Genomic DNA, 27,251 nt, shown 5'->3' with positions numbered 1-27,251 from the left:
CTAACTCTCCCAACCAGCCCCCTGCCCGTCTCCTCTTCATTTGCAACAACAACAAAAAGGGGGAGGGATTTCCCCCCTCCCTTCTACCCAGCCACCCGGGGAAATAAATTATTTCCAGCCCGTGCGTTTTCTGCCTCGTCTCCCCCCCTCCCCTGTCACTGACACCCTGAGGGGCAGCCGAGGCAGGCGCTCGCCCGGCTCCCACCAGGTTGCCCTAGAGCGCGAGAGCGGGCAGGGAGCGGCGCGGCGCGGAGAAGGTGTGGAGACTGAGGCGGCGGGCAGAGCGGGGCTGCTTCCCCACCCCTGGCCAAGGGGGAGTCCGCGTAGCTGCCCAGCCGGCCGGCGGCTCCTCCCCAGCTGCCAAACTTCCCGGGCGGCCGCCTCGCAAACTTTTTTTTTTTTGCCGGCTGGGTTTTGGGTCGGCTGCTCCCCGCCTTCGCCGGCTCTGCCCTGCAGGAGCGTGCGGGGCTGGCAGCGGCAGCAGCAGCAGCGGCAGCATGGAGCGGAGGCAGCCGCCGCCGCCGAGTTTCCCTCGCGGGTGGACTGTGCTGGTGGCGGTGCTGGGGCTGATGCTCCCCGGGCGCCAGGGGGCGGCGGGCTACTACCCCCGCTTCTCGCCCTTCTTTTTCCTCTGCACCCACCACGGGGAGCTGGCCGGGGATGGGGAGCAGGGAGAGGTGCTCATGTCCCTCCAGCTCGCGGGGAACCCGACCTTCTACGTACCTGGCCAGGAATATCACGGTAGGTGCCCGCGCCTGTTCCCGCTCCCCCACTCGCCTTCTCCGCTGGGCCGGGGGGCTCCGGGCCCCTGGGGCGGTGGGGGAAAGTTAGGGACTTGTGGCTAGCGAGGGAGCCCGCTGTGCGACTCGCCTCGTCCGCGAAGTTCTCTACGCCCCTGGGCGGGGTGTGTGGGTGAAAGTTGGTTGAAATGTGAATAAGGAATGACTGATTTGGGTTGGGGAAGCCAAAGGAATCTCCTTTCTCCCCACAGATTATCTGCTTCCACCTCTAAATGCTCATTGCTTTTCCCAGACAGATCAAATATATCACCCCCCCCCCCCAGTTCTCTGTTATCTATCAGCTGATAATATTGGGATAGGCTATTTACCTAGCAGAGCTTTTGTGTGGATAGGAATCTCTTTAGAACATCACTGGGACACTTTACATACTTCGTCCTTGAATTTGTAAACTTGCTGTCTTATTTATTTATTTATTTTTTAATATAGTGTTGCTTGCAGGTCCAGCTGCCTGCAATTTCATGGCTTGCTGGAAAAGTTCACATTGTTGAATGACCCACAGTGGTCTCACATTTTCATGCAATATTAGCCCCTCCTATCATAATACTCCTGATGTTCAGTGCTGTTAAACAACTCCATGTACCTATTGGAAAATTGCACTGTTTTCTTGTAGAGATTTATTTTCAAATGTTACTATTTTTTTAGATGTTAACATCAGAACTGTACATTCTATGTTAGACCAAGATGAAATCTTGCAACAGTGTGCTACAGACAAACAAACAAAAAATTAGCTGGTGCCTATATTTCAAACTATCAACCTATTAATTTAATAAAACTGAAAATGTGGGCAGAGGTTATGTATTTTATAGGACATATGTATAAAGACAGAGCCTGCTGGCTAGTTCCCTGCCATAGAGATTTAAGTACTTAACACTAAGCTATTTCATTGATTTAATTAGGACTTCAAGAACATCAAAATATTCTAGACCTATCCTGATAATTTAGTAGGGCCTGCAGGTGTTTTCAGTCTTTGCTATTTGTACTAACTGTGACATAAAAGGAAAATAAGCGATTACTTATAGAGTTTGTATGTCATTTCTGATGTAAATTATGAAGACAAATTAATCCTCGAGGGCTCCCTTCTACTTTGTTCCATTGTCAAAAATATAGTAGCCTAAAGAAGTGAATTTTAGTTTATCTGTATTTGAATACAACTTCTCTGGATTACATCTGGGTTGTAAAACTGCTGGGCTTTCTGGTCCCCATCTCTTAGGAAACACAGCTGCTTTTTAATGGAAATTCTGATTCTGAACATTGATTTAGGTCCTGATCCAGAGCTCTCTGGAATCAGTGAAAGTCTTTCCATTGACTCAAGTGGCCTTTGTGTCAGACCTCTCCTGAACAGAGCTGACACTAGGCATAAGCATGCTGAACAATTGCTTAGGCCCCGAGCATTTCAAGGGGCCCCTCTCCTCTATTCACTTTTTTAGTATGTGTTGGGGGGGGGAGGAGGGACCCCAAAAATATCCCTGCTTAGGGCCTGCAATGGGCTAGAATGATCTCTGCTCCTGAGTAAACTGTAGTCCCTTTTCTTGATATACGTGCACTGAAAGAGCTGATAGGTGCCATTTGGAGGTCACGAGTATCTTTCATCAATTGATCAGCCAATATGATTGTGACACAGGCTTGACATGAGGGGTGATTGAGCTTTGTCACTCAATATGACCCCAGGAAGAGGATTTATCTATAAGAGCCAAAAGTGAGAGTGTTAGGTCAAATGTTCACAGCTTGTCTTGAAGATGGAGCAATCAAGTTTTATTGGGAAATCATGCACTGTAATGATGAATAACTTTATTTTTCTAGCTATCCAAACTGAAGAGAGTTAATACTTAGACTTAAGTAAATTATCCATTAATGCAAAATCTTTACTTCCCTGATTTAATGGATTATGTGTTTATCACCTTGCTGATTTCCCCACCACATATACATGTGTTTTAGCTCCTGTGAAATAGTTTACATGTTTTTGGTTTTGCCCATAAAGTGCCTATGTAAACCAGTAATGGTATAATTTAATGGTATTATAATAATTTCTTTATACAGGAGGCCTGTATGTGTAGAACCTTTATAATCCATAGTCACTGTACATTATTTAAGAGGCACTCACTAAATCTCCTTCTCTCTCTTTGTTTCCTTACCTAGTATTTCACAACTTCAGAACAAAAGCTAATTTTAGAATACATTTTAAAAAGTGAGGAAATTAAAAGTAAAAATTTAAACCACCATATAAAGAAAAAGATATAACAGCACTTGATTAAAGATGGAATTAAACTCTTAACTTTGAATTATCTGATTATTATTCTATCTCAAAAATTTTGTTTTATGTAAGCACTTTTGTCTCAATGTTCTTGGTTTTTTTAAAAACTGGATTAAAAGATGTTATAATTTTTTTTACTTTATTAATTATTAAACCTCCAAGGTAGTTCCAATTTTGCTGTCTATACTTTTTAAGATAGACAATGTACTTTTGATCCAATTGCTAAAAATTTTAGCGCTTTCTTTAAAAAATAGTTTGAGGCCCACATATAGTAAACTGCACGTGTAAAAGATGTAACTTAACCATATTTATATTTTCTCCACAATCTCCAATCTATATTATATATTAAAAATCCAATTTTAGTTTTTAAACATTAATGATAAAACTAGGAGGAAAAAAGCTTAAAAGAACGCATTTGTTTTGGAAACTCTTAAATACTGTTTGCTTTTCTTTCCCCCCCAAAATATATATAATAAAAACTTCTTGTTTCATGGCTAACACCTTATTTTCCAGGTCTCAGCCTGAAGTCAATGTTTAGACCCAAGCATATAACCTTTGAAAAATGTAGTTTATCCTAGACGTGGTGAAAGAGTATGACTGCCTGTTGTGTGGATTCCAAGGCATTAGGTGAACTGGGATTGGATGTGTTATGGAGCTGACAGTTTTAGTCTCCCAGAAAGAGACTTAGGGGAGGTGCGAATTTTGTGCTGCTTTGCTCATGCTCTCTCCATAGATGTCAGTGTAGAGCAGCATCAAAGCCTCAGAGGAGAATGTTAGAAGAACAGGAGGACTTGTGGCACCTTAGAGACTAATGTTGTATCTCTTGCCTTTGGGGCTTGTGCTGCTGTTATTTGTGGTTTGGATTGCTAAAGGACGGGAGAAATTATCATCCAGGAACGAAAAAATCCAAATCAGAGGAGGGTCCTTAAATTAGGCCAGGATGGCTTTGCCTTTGCTGTTTTGAATTAGAAACAATGTAATCTTTATCAACTGCTATAACTGCTTTCTGAACACACCCTTACATGTCATTTTTGCATACCCAGTTTCAGATGTTGCCAAGCTCCCATGAATTTTGGACAATGGCCTGTATTTATCCTGATGAGTGATTGCAGGGACTCAGGAGATGTGTAAGCATTAGATCCTGACCAAAAATAATGCTGTTGGTTCTGATTCTCAACTGCCTTGCACGTTGTGTAGTCATTTGTGTCCAGACTTTCAAAAGTGCTCAGCATCCACAACCAGGGCCCAGTTATCACCAAACACCAATATAAGTGGCTAGATTTTCAACATAGCTCAGTAAGTTATGTGCTTATCCCTTTGAAAACCTGGACGTAGGTGTCACAGTGGGAGCTGCTGGGTGCTGAGCAATTTTGAAAATCTGGCTCTTGCAGTCTGATCCAAAGGCCATTGAAGTCAGTGGGAAGACTCAGATCCGGCCCTTATATATGTGCAGAGGGGATATAAAAGGCTGCTAAATAGGGTTGCCAACCCTCCAGGATTGTCCTGGAGCCCCCAGGAATTAAAATGAACCTTTAATTAAAGATTATGTCATGTGATGAAATCTCCAGGAATACATCCAACCAAAATTGACAACCCTAAATCAGAATGATAATGTTTTACAGTTGCTTTGAACAAGACAATGAGAGTCAGCTCATTGAATATGCCTTTTGTTAGGCCCACTTCAGTTGTATCATCACACATAATTTATTAACTCTGGCTTTATTCTCAATATTTTGATTGAACTGTAAATTGTAGGTTGACTCATTGGATCATATTCAGACCGAGCACAAGCAACTGCTGCTCCTTCTAAGTCAGTCCTTAAAGTTGAAATTTGGTGCAATAATTTTAAATTCACAAAGTATTTTAAAGTATCTTTTTATACTATCATAGTATTGAACAATACATGAATCAGTATTCTAAGAGCTAATCCTATTCTAATGAGTACAGAACAAAGTACATTAAAATGATCTTGAATAAATCATTGGTTTATATAGCAATAGTTCTGAGAAAATTACACCTTTTTGTAAAATTATCTTATACAATATTTCCAACTTGTACAGCTTGGTTTTTCATTTTCGGTACACTAATTCAGTGCTCACTGTTAGGAAAAGAAAGGGAAAGGTACTAATTGCTTTACTATATGTGGTCCCTGTATCACATCTGAAACACTTTTGTGTTATACACAACACATACAAAGACCATTATTTTAATTAATTCTTTTAACAAACACAATACATTAAGAAAATAAATTCATACAATCTGAAGAAATCACGTGGGGCAATTCTGTTTTTAAACAATATGGTTTAATGTTACTGTAAAATGCAAATACGCTGTGGTTCATCATTTGTAATGTAAAAAATATCCTTTAAAAGTTTTCTTGTAAGGAAACAAAAATAGTGAATTTTCAGATGCAGTACTGATGTACAATAAAAAGGGAGTTTTAAATATGTGGCAATTATTAAGTGCAGGTGAATAAAAATAGTTTACTAAAATATCACAAATATGGTAGGCCAAATTCAGAGAGGAGTGTAATCTGGTAAAACCCACATGCCAAGTGACTGGAAGAGAGGAATGTAGCAGGAGAAGCAAGTAATAAAGGGTGTAAGAAAGGGTGTATTTATTAAAGTGACCCATTCTTTTACTTATAGTTCATACTCTTACTGCTTGCTCTGGCTCTTCAGTATGTAAGTAATACCAACTTAGAGTCATGTAGATTCATATACACCTCTACCCCGATACGACGCGACCCGATATAACACGAATTCGGATATAACGCAGTAAAGCAGTACTCTGGGGGAGGGGGCGGGGGGCTGCACACTCCGGTGGATCAAAGCAAGTTCAATATAACGCGGTTTCACCTATAACGCGGTAAGATTTTTTGTCTCCCGAGGACAGTGTTATATCAAGGTAGAGGTGTACCTGCTTTCACCCATTTGCCCATCTCACACCACCTTAAGCATCAAGAGAGGAAAAACAGTCTTGTGATTAAAAAAATGAACTGGCAATCAGGCAATTACAACTGCAGACACAGGCTTCCTGTGTGACCTTGTGGAAATCGCTTGATCACTCTGTGCCTCTGTATCTCATCTGTAAAATGGGAGACAATAATACCTTTCTATCTCACAGGGATGTTTTGAAGCTAAATTCTTTAATGTTTGTGATCTGCTCAGATACTCTGATGATGAGCACTATACAAAAATGCCTCAAAATACATGATTAAAAATCCCTAAAACCCACCTCTGAATATGGCCCTGTCTCAATAAATATATTTTTTAAAGTAATTACTTATTGAATAAAGAAAACTTTAGAATATCTCCTGTTCTTATATGTGATTAAATTTATTTGCTTTGACAGATATTTTTTTCTTTCTTTAGCTTATTTTATGCTTAATTAAGGCCTTGAATTGGCAAGGCACTTAAGCATGTATTTAAGTCCATCCCTACTCAGTAAACCTTGTATGTACTTGCTTAACTTTAAGCACATGCTTACTTCCTTTTGAAACACTGGCACTTAAACATGTGCTTACGTGCTTTGCTGAACCAGGCCCAACTGGCGTGTTGGTAAATGATACTGATCTTTCTTTATATAATTTATATTCCTCATGGGCCTTCCAATGTCATCTGCAAAATGGGATAATATTTCTTCAGCATCTTATTCCGAACATTTAACTTAAATTTAGATCTCTATGGCAGTTCCTATTACCAGTCTATCATATAGTCAATTTCCATTCATCATCATACCAATTTTTGCGCAATTGTATAATGGTGATAGGCAGATGGGTGGAAATACATATATACAATCTGTACCTAAGATAGTTTAATACAATCTTGTTAGCATTATTTATAAAATTACCACTATAAATGTTCATTTTTAGATTTTGTATCTTTAAAAACATTTAATATAATTGTGCAATGAAAGTAACTCTTATTTTTTCACTTGTCAACCAATTTTTTTTGCTGCCCTTATTTTCCCCAATGTTTGCTTCATCTTTAGATCTCTTAAAAGCAGCTTCCAACTGTTTTCCCATGAGTGATGTCAAACTGACATGTGCAAGCTCTAATTCTACTCCTAAATAGTTTTCTTTAATGAGACTTACGTTTCTATTTCACTTTCTATAGTTATTTTTTTTCCAGAGCTGGTCAAACTTCTGAAAATCTCATCTAATGTTATCAGTTTCCATCAATGACTGTTGCTATTCTTAGATGTACTATATATTGTCACGAACTATTCCTTTGATAGGTACTGAAAAACTATGTCCAGTAATAGGTAAGTTCTTATAAAATGTTCCTGAAAATCTGCCCCCTTTCCCCTTCATTGGTCAACCACATTACTTGTAAAAATAAATAATGTGGTTTAGTATCTCTTTATTTCAGCACTCGTTTTATTCTTAAGGGGAATAGATTACCCATTTTGTATAGCGCCTATTCTTATATTAAATTCTTATTTATGTATTTATTTTTGAGATGGGTATAAAAAAGCAAAAATAATATGATGGACTCCATAGCGAGAGGGTAACAGAAAGAAAATGATTGTGGGGAAACAGAGCTATATGAGGTACAAGGGTGTAACAGTGTTACACAGTATCAGTTACAACCACTGTTTTCTATAAGCATATTCAATTATTCAAATGATCTAAAGTGCTCATTGGAAATATCCAGGAATAAAGTGTGAGGTGCAATATCAGTGGGTTTGTTTTGGTGAAAGTGAGGACAGATTTGCTTCCATGTTTTCAAATTTTGACTGTTCTCTTGAGAGCTTCCATTTCACTCACTCGTTTATACCAGTGTTTGGTCTGAGAAAGACTGGAGAGTTCCACCTTTTGGAAGTATCAGTTTCTTCTCAGTGAAAGAGGCATGTAGAATCTATTGGTGTCAGGAGTCCAGTTAGGCACAGGGATGCAAGGGCTAGAGGGTGGTGGCAGAGAAGAGAGAAGTATTAAGAATAAGGAAAATGTTAGTGCTCAGATCTCTTCTCTCTTCCCTACTTTAAAAAAACTCCACAGTAGTGGGACACTTCCACAGGACATATAAAAGGAATTCTTCTGAGCTCAGCATCGGCAAAATACATCCGATTCACCAATGTTCACAGAATGCATCCTCCGAGATTCCATTGTAGTCAGAATATATTCTCTTGAATAAACTGGATATGGCGATATAAAATGATTTCTTAATATTCTGCTCTATTCTCTATATAGTCTATATTATGAGTTTGTCATATTTTAGCTTCAGGACATAGTGTAAGGCCCATCCCTTCTCTTAAGTTTGTGCCTGATTGGGTTGCTATGGTCTTAGTATATAGCTGAATGATGTGTGTCTTTTAATTTTGAAATTATTGTATAACTCCAAGACCAAATGATGGGAGCGTTTTTAAATTAAAAATAAAGATCTGCTTTTGAGATCCAGATGCCAAAATTGAACTTATTTCTATGAAGTTCGTAAGAAAAGCCTAGACAGCATTATTGCTGACAGCCTTTTACAGGCAGTGTTTCACTAGAGGAGATTTAAAACTGTAAGGAGTTCAGCTACCATCATATTTAATTCTGGGTCCAAATATGTGGTCAGCAGATGGCTCAGTTATAGATATTGTCAGACTTGGGTTTCATGGAAGGAGGTTCATGGTCCAAACAGACCCAAGTGATTCATTCTTACAAATTTGCAAGAGAGGCATAATACCCTTTAAATCCTTTCCTCCCATCATCAGAGGGTTGCCTACTCCTGTAAGGAAGGCTGCATTGTCCCACATTACAGAAATCAGAATCAGCATATAGAAATGGATTGTGTATTAAAGCTGGGGTGCCAGAATTATTGCAGGAGAGGAGAATTATTATTGTTTGCATTAAGATAGTGCTTAGTATATACTAGGCACAGTATACACAGAGAGGAAAATATTAGCCTGCCTCAAGGCACTTAGTCAAAGACCCAGATCATGCACTGAGGTTTGTGTGGCTGCAAAGGCCCTCCCACATAGAACTCATTGCATTATTGAAACCTGACACACACCGAAGTGTAGGCGGTGCGACCTAGTGGTCAGAGCAAGAGTCTTACCTGGTGGTAGAAGCAGAATCAGAGGACAGAACTGGAGGTGTGGTCAGTAGGCAAAGCCAATGGTCAGAGCATGGGGAGTCAGGAACCAGAATAGAACCAAAGGGCAGAGCTGGAGTTGTGGTCAGGAGACAAGTCAGTGGTCAGAACTAGGAGTTAGGAATCAGGAGTTCAGAGGTAGGCAGAGATAGGGCTGGAGTGCAGCAGGCGAGGAGGGTGGAGAAAGGGTTGGGCAGTGGAACTCTGGGCATAGAACGTGTTGAACAGCCACCCTGCTGCTCTAGCTACGGGGCTTAAATGGGGACCTGTTGGCCCTTCTGACCAATCAGGGAGCACAGTCAGTTAGTGAGGGTTTATTGGGCTCTACCAAGTTCACTGCGTTGCTAGGCAACGAAGCCCACAGACAGCTGAGTTCTTGATGGTACCTCCCTGCTCCAGGGCTCCTCCCAGGAAACCTCAGTTGAGGAAGGAGTTGTCAATGAGTGGGTTAAGGAGAGAAACATGAAAGATGGGGCACATCTTGAGAGATTCTGGGAGCTGAAGCTTGCAGGCCACTGGGTATATTTGTTCAGTGATCTGAAAAGACCCAGGTATTGGTGGTCAGGTTTGGCTGAAGGATGGTCTGTTCTCTGTTTTTAAGTCAAAAGCCAAACCTTATCCCCAGCTGAAAGGATTGGGGCGACTTGTCACTTTTGATCGGTGTAGTGCTTATGTGGTTGTTGTTGTTTTTTAGCAGCAAGTAAATGTTCTTTGAGTTCCTGGTGTGTTTCCTGAAAATGGTTGACCAGGTTTCTTCATACAGGCACAGAAGTCACATGACCCAACATAGTTTTTAATATGGCCACCAGAAGTACCTAACAATCAGTGTCCAGGTTTTAAATTGGCTGAAATGTCCCACTATGGGCATGTCATGGCACAACCGTAGCGCCTGAAGCTGCCCTTGGAAATGTAGAGATGATCCCCGTGATAAAGGATGTCTTGTTGTAGATGAAACTTTAAATCTGGGGAAGCACTGTTGGCTCTTAGAGTTTGGGGTCAGTGTATATTTGGTGATGTATCTGACATCCTGCTGGAGGGTGCAGAAAGCAACTTCTGCAGAATGTTCTCAATTAGGGCCATCAAAAATGCTTGCGGTTGTCCATACAAAGCTCTTGAAATGTTCAAGGAGAGGACTGGACCATTTAGGAGCAAGGAGGCCCACTTGAGGACCTCTCTGGTGAGTAGGCTAAGTACTTATCCCACTCAGGACTGATCCATGGGGTAAGACTGTGGCTACAACATGAACTGGAGATGACATTGGTTAAGAAAACCATAAAATATGGCATGATCCCCATCAATTTATTGGGTAGGGCCAGCTTGGGTTCACAGACAGTAGATGTGAGAGTTGGGGGGACAGAAGATGCTGTCTGGGCTTGTACCTGGGCCTGGAGTGCTGCATTCTGCTCATGTAGACGTTCCTGCAGGACCTCAGCACTGTCTGAGAAGGTGGGTTGGGCTCCTGGTGGGGCTGTTCTGGAAGGGAGCTCCAGGGCATGGGCAAAGTCCCTACTATCTTCTAGTGGGCTGCTCACACTGTCACACATAAGCTAGTGGTTGTCCTAGTGGTTGGAGCAGAATCAGAGGACAGAACCAGAGGCATAGTCAGGAGGCAAGCCAATGGCTGGAGCCAGGGGGACTGAGCCTGGAGGTAGCTGAGTTTCTGACAAAATCTAGGAAGACATGCAACATTTAAAGGATGGTAGAGAAGGATATAATTAAAATACCCATGCAATTCTTATGTATTTGTTTTTAATATAAATATTTACATACATTTTGTACATCAGATCTATATATTTCAAATTGATAAAAGAACAGATTTTTACACAACATAATTTATCTATGGAACTCATTGCCAGAAGATATCAATGGGACTGAAAGTTTAGCAGGATTAAGAAAGAATCAGACAATTATAAGGATAATGAAAATTGTTACAGTTATGTTAGATACCATAGGATAAAAATATACATATTTAACATGATATAAACCCTTGTGCTTCGGGGCATAAGCCAACTGCTGACTGTCTTGTGGGCAGGTTGTTCTATTATGGTGGTTTTCTTTTTTTTTCTTGTACTTTCCTCTGCAGCATTGTGCATTCTTGGAGACAGTATAACAGACTAGATGGACTACTGGACTGATTTGGTATAGCAAGTCCTATGTTCCTATTATTGTTAGATTTTTGGAAATAAATTGTAGCTATTTATCTCTTTCCCCTTATTTTGTGAAGACTGCTTTATTAATATGCTAGCACTGGGGTAGGCAACCTATGGCATGTGTGCCGAAGGCAGCACACAAGCTGATTTTCATTGGCACTCACACTGCCAGGGTTCTGGCCACCAGTCATAGAATCATAGAATCATAGAATATCAGGGTTGGAAGGGACCTCAGGAGGTCATCTAGTCCCACCCCCTGCTCAAAGCAGGACCAATTCCCAACTAAATCATCCCAGCCAGGGCTTTGTCAAGCCGGGCCTTAAAAACCTCCAAGGAAGGAGACTCCACCACCTCCCTAGGTAACGCATTCCAGTGCTTCACCACCCTCCTAGTGAAATAGTGTTTCCTAATATCCAACCTAGACTTCCCCCACTGCAACTTGAGACCATTGCTCCTTGTTCTGTCATCTGCCACCACTGAGAACAGCCGAGCTCCATCCTCCTTGGAACCCACCTTCAGGTAGTTGAAGGCTGCTATCAAATCCCCCCTCATTCTTCTCTTCTGGAGACTAAACAATCCCAGTTCCCTGAGCCTCTCCTCATAAGTCATATGCTCAGACCCCTAATCATTTTTGTTGCCCTCCGCTCGATAAGTTTATGGAGGGAATGGTTTGATGGGATAACGTGATTTTAGTCAATCAATCAACTGCGTGCCATCATGGGTAAATAGTATCAATGGTCAAAGAGGGTCTGGCTGGAGAATCTTGCCTACATGCTCGGGGTTCTACTGATCGCCATATTTGGGGTCGGGAAGGAATTTTCCTCCAGGGTAGATTGGCAGAGGCCCTGGAGGTTTTTCGCCTTCCTCCGCAGCATGGGGCGGGGGTCGCTAGCTGGAGGATTCTCTGCGACTTGAAGTCCTTAAATCACAGGATTTGAGGACTTCAGCAGCTGAGTCAAGGGAAAGGGGTTGGGTCAGCTTTTGTGGCCTGCATCATTCGGGAGGTCAGACTAGATGATCATACTGGTCCCTTCTGACCTTAAAGTCTATGAGTCTATGACTCTTTCCAATTTTTCCACATCCTTCTTGTAGTGTGGGGCCCAAAACTGGACACAGTACTCCAGATGAGGCCTCACCAATGTCGAATAAAGGGGAACGATCACGTTCCTCGATCTACTGGCAATGCCCCTACTTATACAGCCCAAAATGCCGTTAGCCTTCTTGGCAACAAGAGCACACTGTTGACTCATATCCAGCTTCTCGTCCACTGTGATCCCTAGATTCTTGTCTGCAGAACTGCTACCTAGCCATTCGGTCCCTAGTCTGTAGCAGTGCATGGGATTCTTCCGTCCTAAGTGCAGGACTCTGCACTTGTCCTTGTTGAACCTCATCAGGGTTTTTTTGGCCCAATCCTCTAATTTGTCTAGGTCCCTCTGTATCCGATCCCTACCCTCTAGTGTATCTACCACGCCTCCTAGTTTAGTGTCATCTGCAAACTTGCTGAGAGTGCAGTCCACACCATCTTCCAGATCATTAATAAAGATATTAAACAAAACCGGCCCCAAGACCGACCCTTGGGGCACTCCGCTTGAAACCGGCTGCCAACTAGACATGGAGCCATTGATCACTACCCGTTGAGCCCGATGATCTAGCCAGCTTTCTATCCACCTTACAGTCCATTCATCCAGCCCATACTTCTTTAACTTGCTGGCAAGAATACTGTGGGAGACCGTATCAAAAGCTTTGCTAAAGTCAAGGAATAACACATCCACTGCTTTCCCCTCATCCACAGAGCCAGTTATCTCATCATAGAAGGCAATTAGGTTAGTCAGGCACGACTTCCCTTTGGTGAATCCATGCTGACTGTTCCTGATCACTTTCCTCTCCTCTATGTGCTTCATAATTGATTCCTTGAGGACCTGCTCCATGATTTTTCCAGGGATTGAGGTGAGGCTGACTGGCCTGTAGTTCCCCGGATCCTCCTTCTTCCCTTTTTTAAAGATGGGCACTACATTAGCCTTTTTCCAGTCATCCGGGACCTCCCCCGATTGCCATGAGTTTTCAAAAATAATGGCCAATGGCTCTGCAATCTCACCCGCCAACTCCTTTAGCACCCTCGGATGCAGTGCATCCGGCCCCATGGACTTATGCACGTCCAGTTTTTCTAAATAGTCCCGAACCACTTCTTTCTCCACAGAGGGCTGGTCACCTTCTCCCCATACTGTGCTGCCCAGTGCAGCAGTCTGGGAGCTGACCTTGTTCGCGAAGACAGAGGCAAAAAAATCATTGAGTACATTAGCTTTTTCCACATCCTCGGTCACTAGGTTGCCTCCCTCATTCAGTAAGGGGCCCACGCTTTCCTTGACTTTCTTCTTGTTGCTAGCATACCTGAAGAAACCCTTCTTGTTACTCTTAACATCTCTTGCTAGCTGCAACTCCAAGTGTGATTTGGCCTTCCTGATTTCACTCCTGCATGCCTGAGCAATATTTTTATACTCCTCCCTAGTCATTTGTCCAATCTTTCACTTCTTGTAAGCTTCTTTTTTGCGTTTAAGATCAGCAAGGATTTCACTGTTTAGCCAACCTGGTCGCCTGCCATATTTACTATTCTTTTTACACATGGGGATGGTTTGTTCCTGCAACCGCAATAAGGATTCTTTAATCCAGGGGATTCTGTATTTTAATTTAATTTTAAATGAATTCTTAAACATTTTAAAAACCTTATTTACTTTACATACAACAATAGTTTAGTTATATATTATAGACTTATAGAAAGAGACCTTCTAAAAACATTAAAATGTATTACTGGCACGCGAAACTTTAAATGAGAGTGAATAAATGAAGACTCGGCACACCACCTCTGAAAGGTTGAAAGGTGGCCAACCCCTGTGCTAGCATGTAGAATAGCATCTAATGTGACCACCTTTGAAACACACTAAGTAGTCTAAGGGTTTGTCTACATGGACTAGCAATCCACACTAGGGCTGTGATTTCTAAAGCACACTAACAGGTCATGCTCAGAGTGGTCCATGTAGACTCTGTTAATGTGCAATAAAAGTTCTCTAGTGAGTACCAGCCGGGGCTACATGGACCAAATAATACCAACACATTAATGTGCTTTAGAAACCAAACCCCTGTAATGTACATTATCTCACTATGTAGACAAGCCCTAAGAGGAATCCAAAGACGTGATGCCTACTCCTGAAACACTTTCAGGATTAATTTAGTGGCAGCAAAATCCTAATTTATTTCACCCCCTATTGAAACAGATTCACCAAATTAAGCAGGGATCAGCCGTTGTCAGAATGCCATGTAACTTTCTGTATTTGATCATGTACTTCCTCAGTCTGCATTTTTAAATGCCATGGTTTTGAAATACTGTGTCATTATTTGCATATCACTTATTATCAAATCACTTTAATTCTGAGGTCAAAAATGAGGGATGCTCCCACATTTATCTTTTATTTATTATGTCTGGGTCATGCCCTAGGACTGACCACCAGATTTGTTGTGGCACTGTTAGTTATATAACCAGGAAAGGAAACAATACTATCTTACCTTCTAGAACATACAATCTTCCTTAATGATCCTAGAGTTGCTATGAGAATTTCAATAGCCTCTCATGAAAGTTTCAATCTTTTTTAAATGCTTCCTTTCTTTTGTTAACGTTTCCTGCTTTCTCATAATGCATAAAGGTGTACAGTGTATAAATGTGTATCTGGAATATTTATTTTATTCCAACTTTTTTCAGTTTTCCCTAGCCAGTGGTCTAGGCACATGACAGACACTTACAATGCAACATTTAAAATCTATATAATCACAAAGAATAGACTGCCTGTGAATGAGACCTTCCCAGCCTCCAGGAAGACTCCCTCTCATCAATCCCTCCTCCTGTCCTTTGTCTCCAACCCTTTCCTAGAAAAATCCTAGAAGAACGGGGAAATCTTATAAAGCATCCTGAAGGTCACCAAATCCAGTCTCCTTATAGTAATATCAGTCACCCCTGAATATAGAGAGAATAATATCTCTGAGTCCATAGTTTTCATTTTCCTTAATCATTATCTTCTCCCAGTCTTTTAAAACAGGAACCTATGATGGAGCAGGTCCTTAGCTGGTGTAAACTGGCATAGCAATCATGGGAACTGAAGATCTGGCCCATGATATTTCTGAACAAAAGGAGCCTAATAAATCCATCTGATCCATTCTTCCTCTGAGATAGTAGCTTTACCCTATAATGTTTTTTTCTTAACAGTTGTTTAGCTCCTATATGAAAAATATATTTGCACTACTTCTTTCTATCTCAACTGTATTAATTCAATAGCTCTTACCATCATTTTTTATTTCCTAAAATAATGTCTGTCAAGGTATTTATCACTGATCTTCTTTTAGTGACTCTATGTAGTGTATTCTTAACTCAATTTTAATGTTCTAGGAATTACCCTGTTCTCTACAGATCTGTTACAATGGATAGGTATGTCAGCGGTTTAAAGCTTGGAGTCAGAACCAGACCTGGCAGTAGGAGAATGCCTCCCTCCTCCCTCCAGAATTCCCTTCTGTGTATCTCTGTGCAGCAGAACTTTTCTGAGAGAAATTCCAAACTTTGATTTCAAAATTCTGACAAACAGTTCAGCTCAATGTGTCTGTCCAATTCCCGGCTATTTATTCCTACTCTTTATTTCCTATCCTTTAAACAGTTACTGAACAATAAGAGGACCTTCTTTCTTGTCCCATGACTGACTATTTTACTTAAGAGCCGTTGGTCTGTCAAAGACTTTCTGAAAGTCCAAGTACACTATATCCATTGGATCACCCTTGTCCACCTGTTTGTTGAGCCCATTAAAGAATTCTAGTAGATTGATAAGTCATGATTTCCCTTTACAAAACCATGTTGGCTCTTCCCAACATTGTGTTAATCAATGTCTGAAAATTCTGTTCTTTACTGTAGTTTAAACCAGTTTGCCTGCTACTGAAGTTAGGCTTACCAGCCTGTAGTTGCCAGGATCGCCTCTGGAGCCTTTTTTAAAAATAGGCGTCACATTAGTTATCTGCTAATCATCTGGTACAGAGGCTGATTTAAGTGGCAGATTACATACCATAGTTTGTGGTTCTTCAATTTCATATTTAAGTTCCTTCGGAACTCTTGAGTGAATGCCATCAGGTCCAGGGGACTTATTACTGGTAGTTTATCAATTTGTTCCAAAAACCTCCTCTGTTGACACCTCAATCTGGGACACTTCCTCAGATTTGTCATCTAAAAAGAATGGTTCGGGGGTGGGAAGCTCCCTCACATCCTCAGCATTGAAGACGCAAGCAAAGAATTCATTTAGCTTCTTTTCCACAGCCTTGTCTTCCTTGGGTGCCCCTTTAGCACCTTGATCATCCAGTGGCCCCACCTATCATTTGGCAGACTTCCTGCTTCTGATGAAAATCCAGTGGGATTCCACTGGGGTCAATCCTGGGTCTGGTATGATTCTGTATTTTAATTAATGACTTGGATAATGGAGTGGAGATTATGTTTATAAAATTTGCAGATAACACCAAATTGAAAGGGGTTGCAAGCACTTTGGAGGACAGGATTAGAATTCAAAATGACCTTGACAAATTGGCAAATTGGTCTGAATTCAACAAGATGAAAGTCAATAAAAATAAATGCAAGGTACTTCACTGAGGTAGGAAAAATCAAATATTAAAAAAAAAATATTAATGAAGATATCCCATCTCCTAGAACTAGAAGGGACCTTGTAAGGTCATTGAATCCAGCCCCCTGCCTTCACTAGCAGGACCAAGTACTGATTTTGCCCCAGATCCCTAAGTGGCCCCCTCAAGGATTGAACTCACAACCCTGGGTTTAGCAGGCCAATGCTCAAACCACTGAGCTATCTCTCCCCTGCAAATGCACAACTATAAAATGGGAAATAACTAGGTAGGTGGTAGTGCTGCTGAAAAGGATCTTGGGGTTATAGTGGATCCCAATTGAATATGAGTCAACAATGTGATGCACTTGCAAAAAAGTATATCACTCTGGGGTGCATTAACAGGATTGCCATATGTAAAACATGGGAGGTAATTGTCCCACTGTACTCAGCACTGGTGAGGCCTCAGCTGGAGCACTGTGACCAATTCTGGACACCACACTGTAGTAAAGATGTGGAGAAATAGGAGAGAGTCCAGAGGAGAGCAACAAAAATGATATATGGTTTAGAAAATCTGACCTATGAGAAAAGATTAATAAAACTGGGCATGTTTAGTCCTGAGAAATAAAGACTGAGGGGGAACATGAAAACAGTCTTCAAATACATTAAGGTCTGTTATAAAGAGGACGGTGATGAATTGTTTTCCATGTCCACTGAAGGTAGGACAAAAAGTAATGGGTTTAATCTGCAGCAAGGGAGATTTAGGTTAGATATTAGGAAAAGTTTTCTAACTATAAATGTCGTTAAGCTCTGGAATAGGCCTTCAAGGGAGATTGTGGAATCCCCATCATTGGAGGGTTTAAGAACAGGTTGGACAAACACATGTCAGGGGTGGTCTAAATGAACTTGGTGCTGCCACAGTGCAGGGGGGCTGGACTTGATGTTTTCTCCAGGTCCCTTCCAGCCCTACATTTCTGTATTTTTATGAAATAATGAAAGTATAATTTGACTCCATCTACATGCTTTCACAAGCAATGCTAACATGGGTGGACGCTATTGTAACCCTGAGCCCTCTCAATCCCATATCCAAAAGTTTCTCTCTGAAAAAGGTAGCGACACACAAATCTGTTTCATGCAGGTATATGTGGCACTCATCACTGAGATTAGACACACAGGCAAATCAGTCCTCAGCTTTCTTAGTACTATTGTGGGAAACTTTATGGAAAGCTGAAGCTATTCACGGAGTCACTGGAATAGTAGATTTGCAATACTGGCTCCTGCCAGACCCTATAGAAAGGAAGACAAATCAGATGGGAAGTTGAGACAGTGAAGCAGTCCCTGAAGTACAAGAGAGAATTCCACTTTGCAAATGGAAGTGGAACAAATCCAGGGCACTGAGGTAAGATCAGCAACTTGGCCTCAGTTGCCTCAGAGCTATCTATATGACTCCAAACCAGCCATACCTAGGGTTAACCCCCAATAGGTGCCAGTGTTTCAGTTTGGAAGAAAATGGCTACCTAGAGCATTAGTCAAACTGAGGTGACTGGACATTGGCCAGAGGCGGTACTCTACAGTGCTGTGCAAGAATCCCAGGGACAGTTTTGTCCTATTTCCAGTCTCAAACAGCCCATGGAAATGCCAGTACATAAACGAAACCTACATCATCTACTTCACGTCACAGTGATATAACCCATTTCCTATCAAAGACTCAGAGAATGAGAAACAAACAGAGCAGGGCTCCATTTGAAACATCTGAACACATTCCTAAAGGAAGCTTATCTTCGCATTCCTGTTTTACTATTCCACAGGCCATTTCTCCACTTTGCATAAGTATGGTGGAGTCGTTGTCCTCCCCCCCCCCAATTCTGATCACTACTTTTTGATCTGACAAGTGCTCCCAGGGTCTCTTCCAGCAGAACCTTGGCATTATTAATATTGGCTTTAAGGAAGAAGTACAGATGAAGTGAAAGAGGGTTTAGCTGCAATGAAGAAAGGGAAGGTGGCTGATGGAGATGGTATTCCACCCACCCCCCACCAAATTTCTTCATCATCTGGGCCCCAGGGAACTCCAATAGCTGGTGAAACTGTACACCAAAACCTAGAACCCAGAGGCATCCCAAAAGCCTGGTGGGAGGCGATAGTCGTTGCCATACTCAAACCGGGAAAGCCGACAGATGACCCAGGAAGTTATTATCCGATATCATTCCTGTGCACTACCTAAAAACTCCTGGAACGTATCATTCTCTGGAGAATCAGTCCTCTTGTTGAGTCAGTGATCCCCAAAGAACCATCGGTATTCCAGCCTAAACGCAGTTGGAGTGACCAAGTTTTGGCCCTTGTAACACATATTGAGGCCGGATTCCAGAAGAAATTTTAGACTGGTGCAGCCTTTGTAGACCTGTCATCAGCCTACAATCCAATCTGGATTAAAGGCCTGATGCTGAAGATCACAAGGATCATCCCCTGCCACAAAAGACTATGCCTGCTATGGATGATGCTGAGCAATAGGCAGCTACGTGTCCACTTGGGCAATGAACTCAGTTCGCCCCAGTTCCTTCCAACGGACTGCCACAAGGCTCAGTACTCATGCCAATGCTTGTCAACGAAGTCATGCAAATTTGCATATGTGAATGACCTTGCCCTGGCAACGCAAGCAGCCACCTTCAGCGACATCAAGTCCAAATTGAACAGGGACCTAAACACTGTGGAGGAATATTTCCAGAAATCCTCATAAAGCCAAATCCTCATAAAATAGTCACTGCATTCCATCTTGATAACAGGAATGCTAAGCACACCCTGAAAGTGACCTTCTGCAGCAACACTGTGCGACATGACCCCACTCGATCTATCTTGGAGTGAAGCTGGATCTTACGCTAACCTGCCACAACCCTCTGAAGAAGGTAGCTGCCAAGATGAAGACAAGGGTCAACCTGGTCCAGAAACTGGCAAGCACAAACTGGAGAGCATCAGCATCAGTGTTACAGACATCAGCAGTGGCCCTTGTGTACCCCATAGCTGAGTACTGTGTATGGAACAGAAGTAGCCATACTCGACTTGTTGATGTCCAACCAAACACTGCAATGTGCAGCATCATTGGAACCCGCAAGCTGACCCGAGCACCTTGACTACCAGTGCTGTTGCATACTGCTCCCCCATCCATTCGCTGCCACACTTCAGGAATTCCAGAGGGTCATGGAAAATGAACATCTTCCCATCCACCAAGACCGTAACAATGTCCCTCACCACCACTTGAAGTCACGTAAGCCCTTTTGGACCCACGCATTTAACCTTTAACAATGCAATTTCAACCTTGGAAAGCTAAATGGAGTTCACAAGAAGTAACAAACACACACCTTGTGAAAGATCCAATGCAGAAGATCCCTGGCTTTGATCTCCCATGATGCTCATGGGCCACCCTAAATTGTATCTGCATAAACCATGGGAGATGTGGATCCTTGCTGCACAAATGGAAAATTAAAGTCTCTCCACTATGTGAGTGTGCTCATCCAGAACAGACCATGGAACATATAACAACTCAGTGCCTGATTCACAAATACGAAGGAGACATCACAGCAAATACACTCAGCTACCCCAGACGCAATTATCTGGCTTAACCATCTAAATGTAAAATTATAGTTGTTGCTGTACATTTACATCAGCCATATGAAAAAGAAGGAGGAAGAAGAAAATTGTTTCCTTAAAAATTCTGCTGATCAGGGCTCTGTACATAGATAGAGAGCTGAAGCAAGCTCACAGAGTGATACAGTTTCTGGAGTATCTTTGAACCATGATAGACAGATATATAGTATCAGGGAAGTCCATCTTAGATCTGAGCTGAAGATGAATCCTACTGGGTACAAGGTGTCATCTCGGAAGAATGGTAACAGAAGATGAAGATGGCCACAAAGGAAAACAAGTGGTATGACAGAAACAAAATTCCAGTTCTTAGTGAAATCTGCTGGAAATGCTGATTTAATAAACAGATGTCCTTCAGTGAATTAGAGTTTACACGAGATCAATCCAGTAAATCCTGTTATCCCCACCACATCTCACCCTATCACATTGTTTGGCAGAGGTCAAGGTCCCATTGTCTATTGTCACCTTCTGCAGCTGGTGGATGCAGAAAATCAGATTTTTCAGAGGGATTCATCCATTAGTAAACCAGCTAGAATGAGTCTTATGACAGAAACTAGTTGGTAATAATGAAGGGGACTCATTCAGGTCCCACTTCTGTCCAGGGTATGGATGCTAGTAGGAGAGAGAGCACAGTACCCACTGGGTAGAATACTGTGATTCATTGAGGTTTTGGAGCACTCTTCTTTCTATGGATAACAGACTTGCTCTAGTCATGACAGTCAACATGCCTGATAAGATTTCCCTAAATGTAGGAAGAACACATTCAGCCCAATCTAGAGAGAAACTTGACTTCTGTCTAGGCAAAGTAAAGTTGGCTATCTGTCTGTGCACTGCTCCTTAAGAGGAAGATGAACACTGAATGCTGCATGATGGAAGTTGGATTAAGCAGAGTGAAACTTGCACCGAGAACTATCCTCACTGTGAATTTGATGTTCTTATGATTGACCTCTTTGCACCTGGAAACAGCAGTAAAGCACCCATGTGTCAGGACTGGGGATGCAAGGTAATATATAGTTTCTCATAAATCTGGACAAGGTCTCTGGTATATGCCTTCCCAGATTTCCCACTGCTCCCCAGGACCATACAGAGATAGGAACGAGAGAGCACCAGTGATATTCTTTGTCTTTTTGGCTGAAGAGGCGATGACTCTCAGTCCAGATTAACTTAATTTTGACTCTTCTGATGTGTATATCTCACAGGGGAAGCCTGCTATTACAAAAACCAATCCTCATCCAGCAATAAACAGGTTCAAAATGGATTCTTGGATGAAGTGATTATTATTGTTATGTACCCCAGAAGGAAGTCAACAAATAGAACTGCTTCTACTGACTGAAGCAAAGTCCATGGTTTAACTACCAAATTAATCAAGTGAAATTTAGGGCAAGCCTACACTACAAACTTTTGCTGAGGCAGTTAATAGATCACTTGTGTGTCTTCACACTTGGCTCTTTGCTTCGGTGCTGTGTGTACTCACCAGGAGTGGTTGTTTCGATGCACATTGCGGTGCACTGTTAGATAGTCTAGCAGTAAAAGCTTCTAACAGGTGCTAACTATGTTAACATTTGAAATGGTCATACTTAATTTGAGTTGGCATAAATTCATCTTTTTCTTTGTGCTTTTGTCTAGGTCAAGAATACTGTGCATTAGTGTAACCTGTGATAGTTAACTTTGCAATTAGCTGAAGTAGTATTTTAGAGCCTGATTCCACTGCCTTGTACTTTGTGTAGTCATTTACACCTGGACACACTATGTGCAAAGTGGATGAGAAATGCTACCAAATAAAAATTCATTGGAACAAGCACTCATGGTGTGTACACACAGTACCAAAGCAAAGAGCCAAGCGTGCATACGCATGAGCTCTATACTAACTGCACACATTTTACAACTACTTTGCACAACTGTAAAGGCTACCCAGAGTGTCTTAATTATACATTTAGGGCTAGATTCTGATAACTTTACTCTCATACTTGACTAGCGCTTTGCTCCATGAGCGCTCTTATTGAAGATAATGGGTAATTGTTGAAGTAAACTGCTATTCATTGTGAACAAGGGTGTCAGAAACTAGTCCTTTGATTCTGAAGAGCATATTAAAAAGGAGAGGTACAACAATGGAGTCCTGGTCTATGACTAGGGCTCCTAGGTGCTATGGTAATTTAAATAATAATAAATGGCAATTAGGTGCTTAATTTCCATTAAAAGTCAATAGAAGTTGGCTGCTTAACTGCCATTTGTGCCTTTGAAAATCTCCCCATAATATCTGGGAGGAACACCAGATTTCTATGGATTAGAGTTGGATTTCTGTTACAGATTTGTAGTCTTTTTTGCTGAGGTATATTGATATGCATACAGGAAGATTAAGAAACATTGGGAAAACACACATTATGCTTTTAAAATAATAGTAAAAAAAATCCTGTAATATGCTTCAATATAAAATTACTTAAATTTATCCAAATGACCAAGTATGTAACTCTTAAGGGAAAACTCTATTTTATTTGGGTTTTTTTCCTGGCATGGATATAAAGATATTGAGGGATGTAAACATTGTAATTTAAACATCTGTCATTTGTTCAAAGAGGGAGTATCTTTTGTTGAGCTTATATAGCCTATAAAATATTGTATTAATTAAAAACCTACAAACTGGCATTTTTTCCTGGGAATATGGTAGGGAGGGTAAAAGTGTTTCTCTAAATGAAAGGAGGGTTTTTACATAATAACTATAAATGTCTTGAAAATGTATGATTTGCTTTTAAATAAAGCGGCTTGCTGTTTCTGCAGAAATGAATTGGAGAAAGGGATTTATCCAGAGTAATTCAGTCAGATGAATGGAGAGATATGTCCATCACCACTATAATAATGGTTATTCCTTCTAAATATAAACTGATAATATTATATATTAGAGGCTTGATTATACCGTTAAGAAGATTAGTATATTTAAACTGAAAATAAAGGCTCATGTGCCCTAAATTTGAAACTAAAATGGATGATCTTAGAATATAGTTGTAACACAATATTCAACCCTTTTGAACAAGGTATTTTCCCCTCAAAAATATGTGTGAGGAATAATCAATATATATTGTACCTGTGACTCCACAGGCAGCTGTAAAACTGACCTCTCAAACTGTGATTTAAACAATCTCAAAGTTATTGCAGATATATTTTGTTAAGGAGTCCAAACAATTGCAATATCATGGCCATATAGGGAATTCTGAGATTCATCCATGTTTTCTGTAGTCATCTAGGGACATATTTGTTATTAATCGCACAAAATCTGGAAGGCATGTAAACAAGATGGTGAAAAAGACAGACAAAGATGATGATGATGTTTCTGTGAATAGATCCATAACTGCTATTGAGATATTTCATAACTGCTACCGACTTTGAGGTCTTACAATGCTAAGCTTGACTACTACAGCACAAACTCTAATAAGAACATGATAGTTTGAATCTTTTCATGGTATTGAATTTATGACATTGAGTTTAGGACTTTGTGCTCATATCATGAGGCTTGTTAGGTGGTGTTTAACATGTAGTCTTTTTCACTTTTATTTTTTGAAAGTCTTTATGTCAGGTTATTTCTCATCAATAAAAGATTTTTATTATAGGCATGGGTGGACAGTTGCTTATTTTACAGGCACCTTTTTGATATATAGCACTTTTTGATTTCTCTGTTTTTCTCATTAGACAGTCTACCTAATTCACAGCATCACTTTACTGTCTTTATCTTTTCAATTTATAATCATGATAGTTTTACCCCATCTCAGAGTAGATCCCAGGATATCCTATCTCAGAGGGCTTATCTTCACTGCATAGTTAACTTGAGTTGTAACACTGCTCTACAGCCAAAATGCTTCTGAAATAAATGTAGTCAAACTTTACTAATTCTGGGTCACTGAGAATGAAAATGATGCTTAAAATTGTTGATTGGCTCTAGTTTTCAAGATATGCTATTGGGTCAGTATATACGACCCTTGACTTGGGAATGGCGGCAGGTAAGTGAGTTATAAAGGGAAGGGATCTCAATTTAAACCAGAAATGACTAAAATACATCTTTGACTGGATCTATGAATAAATCTATGACTGGGTTTGGACAGTACTTGCTTTTTAGGTAAAACAATGAATGATGCAATCTGAAGCTGGTATTGCATCATACATGATATGAATTGCATCATGTTATTCCTAGAAGTCATGGATGATGCAATCATAACAAAGCTTACATCACTCTGCTGAGCAAATTGCCCTATATCAGCTCTAGAAATCATACAGTGTCGTGCTCTCTTATTTGTCAGTGTTTGATTTTGCAAAGGGACACATTTCTGTTTAGCCAAAGTGAGCAGAGATGCCTCGTACTTGTGTGAACAGTGCAGATAACTTCTGCTATGTTTGTGGTGAAGTGACTTTTGCATCACAAAAGCGCAGTATAACCACTATGGTTAAGAAAGCCTATCACCTTTATTTTGGCTGCAAAATTGGAGATCAGGACAAGAGGTGGGCCCCACACATATGCTGCAACACTTGTGCAACAAATCTTCGCCAGTGGTTGAACAGGAAAAGGAAATCTATGCCTTTTGCAGTGCCAATGATTTGGAGAGAGCCAACAGATCATACCAGCAATTGTTACTTCTGCATGGTGCCTCCAGTTGGGAAAGGTGTGTCAAAGAAGAAAAAGTGGACTGTGCATTATCCAAACATTCCATCAGCTATACGCCCAGTACCCCTCGGAGAAGGACTGTCGGTTCCTGATGCACCAGAATCATTCTCACTTGAGTCAGATGAGGAAGAGGATGAAACTTCTGGTCCTGAACCATCAATGTCACAGGACCCACATTTTCTCCGGTCCTCCTCCTCTGAACCACACCTCATAACACAAGGTGAACTGAGTGACCTTGTCAGGGATTTGGAACTACCCAAGAGTAAGGCAGAGCTGTAGGGCTCCAGACTACAGCAGTGGAATCTCCTGGCAGGTGATTTTAGGGTTTCCATGTTCCGTGACCATCAAAAGGATCTTGTCCCATTCTTCTTCATGGAAGGTGATCTTGTAGCCTGCAACAACATCGATGGTGTGATGGCAGCCCTCAACATCGTTCACGATCCAGATGAGTGGAGACCGTTCATTGATTCATCGAAGACTAGTCTTAAAGCTGTTTTACTGCATAATGGCAATGTTTTGCCATCAATTCCAGTTGGTCATGCAGTCCATATGAAGGAAACCTATGACAACATGAAACAACTTTTGAGGTGCATAAACTATAACCAACATCAGTGGCAGCTTTGTGGCGATTTGAAGGTTGTTGCTCTCTTGCTTGGTCTGCAGACAGGATACACAAAGTACTGCTGTTTTCTCTGTGAATCGGATAGTCGTGCAAGAGATTCCCACTACATCAAGAAAGATTGGCCACTCCGACAGTCATTGGAGCCTGGGAGGAAAAGTGTTCAGCATCCACCACTTGTTGAATCAAGGAAGATTTTGTTACCACCCTTACACATCAAGCTGGGTCTGATGAAGAACTTTGTCAAGGCCATTGACAAAACACAAGCAGCTTTCAAGTACCTCCGTGGAAAATTTCCAAGGTTAAGTGAAGCTAAGATAAAAGAAGGTGTCTTTGTTGGTCCTCAGATTCGTGAACTTCTTCGAGATGATGCATTTGACCATGCACTGTGTGGCAAGGAAAAGACGGCATGGAAAGCCTTCCAGTTAGTGGCAATAAATTTTCTTGGCAACAACAAGGCAGACAACTACAGGTTGCTGGTGGGAAACCTCCTCAAGGCATACAAAAGCCTTGGTTGCAACATGTCACTAAAGATACATTTTTTGCACTCTCATCTAGATTTTTTTACCACTGAACTGCGGAGCAGTGAGCGACGAGCACGGCGAGCGATTTCACCAGGACATTGCAACAATAGAGAAACGCTATCAGGGCAAATGGAGCCCATCAATGCTTGCAGACTATTGCTGGACAGTGACAAGAGATGCTCCATTTAATGAATACAAGAGACAAGCCAAGAAGCACCGAGTAGACACTGAATAGGACTAAACTATGTGCATAATAGTTTTTTGCCTTTTGTTTCATAATAAATTTTATTTATATAACCCTTTTGCTGATTTTTAAAGTGTTACATAAACAGGACAGGTGAAATATTATCATGTAAAGCAACCATAAACACATGAAAATACCTAGGTTTACAATTTATGATTAAAACTCTACTATCTACACAATATACATAGACATAAAATGTAAAAACTTAAATATCTTAGAAACAGTAGCCAATCAGTTGCTTTAATTGTCATATTTGAATTCAGCACATCAAAATACATAATAAATAGCACATTTTATCTCTGAAGCAGACGACTTCTCAAAAATTGTAGACCAGTGTAATTCAATGTTACCTCCAATTCATGTCCCATCTACACACAAAACCCCTTAACTCAAGGACAGTGGTGATTTTAACTCAAGTTGGCTGGGCTATCAGAGGTTGTAGGCAACAGCACAACTGGTGAGCTGCTAACATGACCACTCTGTAGTATGGATGCAGACTAGCTCCACTCACGTGTGGAGCCATCCCATAATTTCCCATCTGACCAAAAAGGCCAGAAAAGTTCTCCCCCAATTCCCTGTGAAAGAATTAAGTAGCTCAGCATACTGCAGTGTAAAGAACCATGGGATATGCCTTCAGAAGACTCAGAGCCACACATGAGTAACTAG

General features: G+C 41.1%; 1 protein-coding gene across 2 annotated transcripts in view; it reads left to right on the top strand.

The window, feature by feature from the left end:
- The first annotated feature begins 228 nt into the window (after positions 1 to 228).
- The window catches only part of RELN (reelin), a 452,511-nt gene continuing 425,488 nt past the window's right edge, over positions 229 to 27,251 (top strand). The window contains exon 1 of one of the 2 annotated variants that reach the window (XM_008172472.4): positions 229 to 741. In XM_008172472.4, coding sequence (XP_008170694.3) covers positions 498 to 741 — 244 coding nt within the window. In that variant the 5' untranslated portion in view covers positions 229 to 497. The remainder of the gene's footprint in view (positions 742 to 27,251) is intronic. The other variant, XM_065557727.1, reaches the window with a different exon arrangement.

Source organism: Chrysemys picta, chromosome 1 (genome assembly GCF_011386835.1).
Source record: "Chrysemys picta bellii isolate R12L10 chromosome 1, ASM1138683v2, whole genome shotgun sequence".
Classification (NCBI taxonomy): domain Eukaryota; kingdom Metazoa; phylum Chordata; order Testudines; family Emydidae; genus Chrysemys; species Chrysemys picta.
The sequence above is the reverse complement of the archived record's forward strand: the minus strand, read 5'-3'. Positions and strand labels throughout refer to the sequence as shown.